Raw genomic sequence first — 2,151 nt, 5'->3', positions numbered from 1 at the left:
GACGGGTTATTGCATCCGATTGTGAAAAAACCGGCGGTTCGGGAGGCTTAAATCTGGAAAACAGTTTCTGCCTCCAGGCAGTAATCAACCGGGGGGATGTGTTACCTCAACCGGTTGGGAGCCTGGCCGCCTTTAGACCTCCTTCAAGGAAACATTTCCTTGCTAAATGATCTAAAGGGGGCCCTAAAGTCGATCTTCAAGCATTACACTGAGTCTGCAAAAGCCAGTAGGGAGCTTCGGGCTGTTGGAGAACTGTTGGGTGTCCAGGTAGTCAAGCCGGGCAACATCAATGGCTGCAGGTGGCTGCCTCATATGTCAAGGGCACTGGAAGCACTGGTGCGAAACTACAAGGCCATCATGGTACACTTTGAAAATCATGCCAATGATCACAACAACACAGAAGCTAGTGCGACTATGCGTGGAAGAGCAAAAGTAATCTACCGATCGCTGTCACGCTTCAAGATGGTCAAGTTCATCCACCTTATGGTGGATGTCCTGAATGAGCTCAGGGAAGCAAGTCTACTGTTCCAGAAGGACGGACTTACCTTACAGGATGTGAGTGACGGGCTATCGCAGGTGACACTCGCCATGATGGAAATGCAGGTCAGTTAATATTTTTTTCCAAAATTGAAGTAATATTTCCTGGTCAGTGGTGTGTGAATTTCATTCAAAAGGTGACTTGTTTGCCATTTAACAATAGCAGTAAGTCAATGCACTCTTTGTCCTTTCAGCTGCCCATGTCCCAAAGTCTTCTTATTCAAGTTTGGCAGAAAGTTATCATGAACTGATAGCAAGTTGTTTTAATTTTTTAGACAACTCCAGGAACTTCGCTGCAGCAGTTCCTGAATGATGTTGGGCCACCTGAGGACAGCATCTACCTTGACGTTAAGCTGCAAGGTCCCAGGGATGAGCAGGAAGACATCAGATTCAGGGCTATGACTAACCGCCTCATAGATGATTTCTGTGACTTTGTGACCACTAGATTTGGCAATCTTGAGGAAGGTGTGCTGAAAGCTGCTTCAACTCTCTTTAACCATTCGACCTGGCCTAATGAAGTCGCTGAAGTACAAACCTATGGTAATGATGCCTTAGAAGTATTCATGGCACACTTTCAGCCCATTCTTGACTCATGTGAGGATTTTGAGTCAACAGATATGGCTAGGAGGGAATGGCGGGAGTTGAAGCTCGTAGTCACCAGGCATTATATGCATCTACCATCATGCACCTTGTGGCAGAGATTTCTGCAGGGCACGATTGGGAGACCCGATCAGTTTGATCACATGAAGGTACTGGTAGAGATTTACCTGGTTATCCCTATGAATTCATCTTGTTGTGAGAGAGGATTCTCCAGTATGAAACGCATCAAGTCAGACTGGAGATCCTCTCTCAGCAACGAGATGTTGAACAACTTGCTTCAAATCTCAATCCATGGCCCTACAGTAGCTGACTATGATCCTGAAGCTGCTATTTTGAAATGGTACCATGGGGGGAGGCGAATGAGGAGGCCAGAGTTGCTAGACTAGATAGTAGTGTATGTTATTATATTGTTGTTTGTTTACAACCACTGTCAAGAATGAAAATATGCTTCAAATGAAAATATGCTTCAAATTGTCTCTGGCTTTGGTACACAGTCTGTGTACCAAAGATAGAGACAATTTGAAGCATAATTTCATTCTTTTCTTCCCATCTGGCACTAAGTATTGTTTCATGATAAAGTACAAGTGGTCCTAACGACTAGTGTTGTTAACGTTACACTGTGTACCAAAGTTGTTGTTGTTGTCTAATAAAAAAGACAAGACAAGTTTGAATCTGAGTTGATTTTGACTTTATTTCAATGGACAATAAGCCTACACAGCAATACTGTACTCTAACTTACAGTTGTTGTAATACATAGATAATTTCTGAAAATAGGGTTGGGACAGTCCATCCTCACTTCGGGACAGTTGAAATTTTTTTTTGGGACAATGCGGGACAGTAGGGCAAAAAGTTAAGTTTGAGGCCTGACAAGCCATTCAGTTCGATAAAAGTCTCATTTTTGTCATGTACATATACATTTACATGAATTAGAATACATGAATTAAAATATACAAATTGCATTGTACTAGCATTGTACTAGACATACAGACTTAGAATAAGTTAGATATAATATAT

The 2,151-nt window shown here is 42.4% G+C and overlaps 2 protein-coding genes across 10 annotated transcripts in view; both read left to right on the top strand.

Moving 5' to 3' along the window:
- Window positions 1–2,151, top strand: part of LOC118407003 (SH3 and multiple ankyrin repeat domains protein 3-like) — a 140,939-nt gene that overhangs the window by 10,547 nt on the left and 128,241 nt on the right. The window lies entirely within an intron of this gene.
- On the top strand, window positions 97–1,808 carry LOC118406520 (zinc finger protein 862-like). The gene is made up of 2 exons (XM_035806581.1): window positions 97–603; window positions 813–1,808. The coding sequence occupies exons 1-2, from the start codon at window positions 97–99 to the stop codon at window positions 1,521–1,523; spliced, it is 1,218 nt and encodes a 405-aa protein (XP_035662474.1). The 3' UTR covers window positions 1,524–1,808.

Source organism: Branchiostoma floridae, chromosome 19 (genome assembly GCF_000003815.2).
Source record: "Branchiostoma floridae strain S238N-H82 chromosome 19, Bfl_VNyyK, whole genome shotgun sequence".
Lineage (NCBI taxonomy): Eukaryota > Metazoa > Chordata > Leptocardii > Amphioxiformes > Branchiostomatidae > Branchiostoma > Branchiostoma floridae.
Note: the sequence above shows the minus strand (reverse complement) of the source record. Positions and strands in the feature narration are given on the sequence as shown.

Bases quoted from the DNA above. Each gene is read 5' to 3' on its own strand.
- LOC118406520 (XM_035806581.1), top strand. From the start codon at position 97: ATGTGTTACCTCAACCGGTTGGGAGCCTGGCCGCCTTTAGACCTCCTT. The intron at 604-812 runs GTCAGTTAATAT...TTAATTTTTTAG, and splicing joins TCGCCATGATGGAAATGCAG to ACAACTCCAGGAACTTCGCT.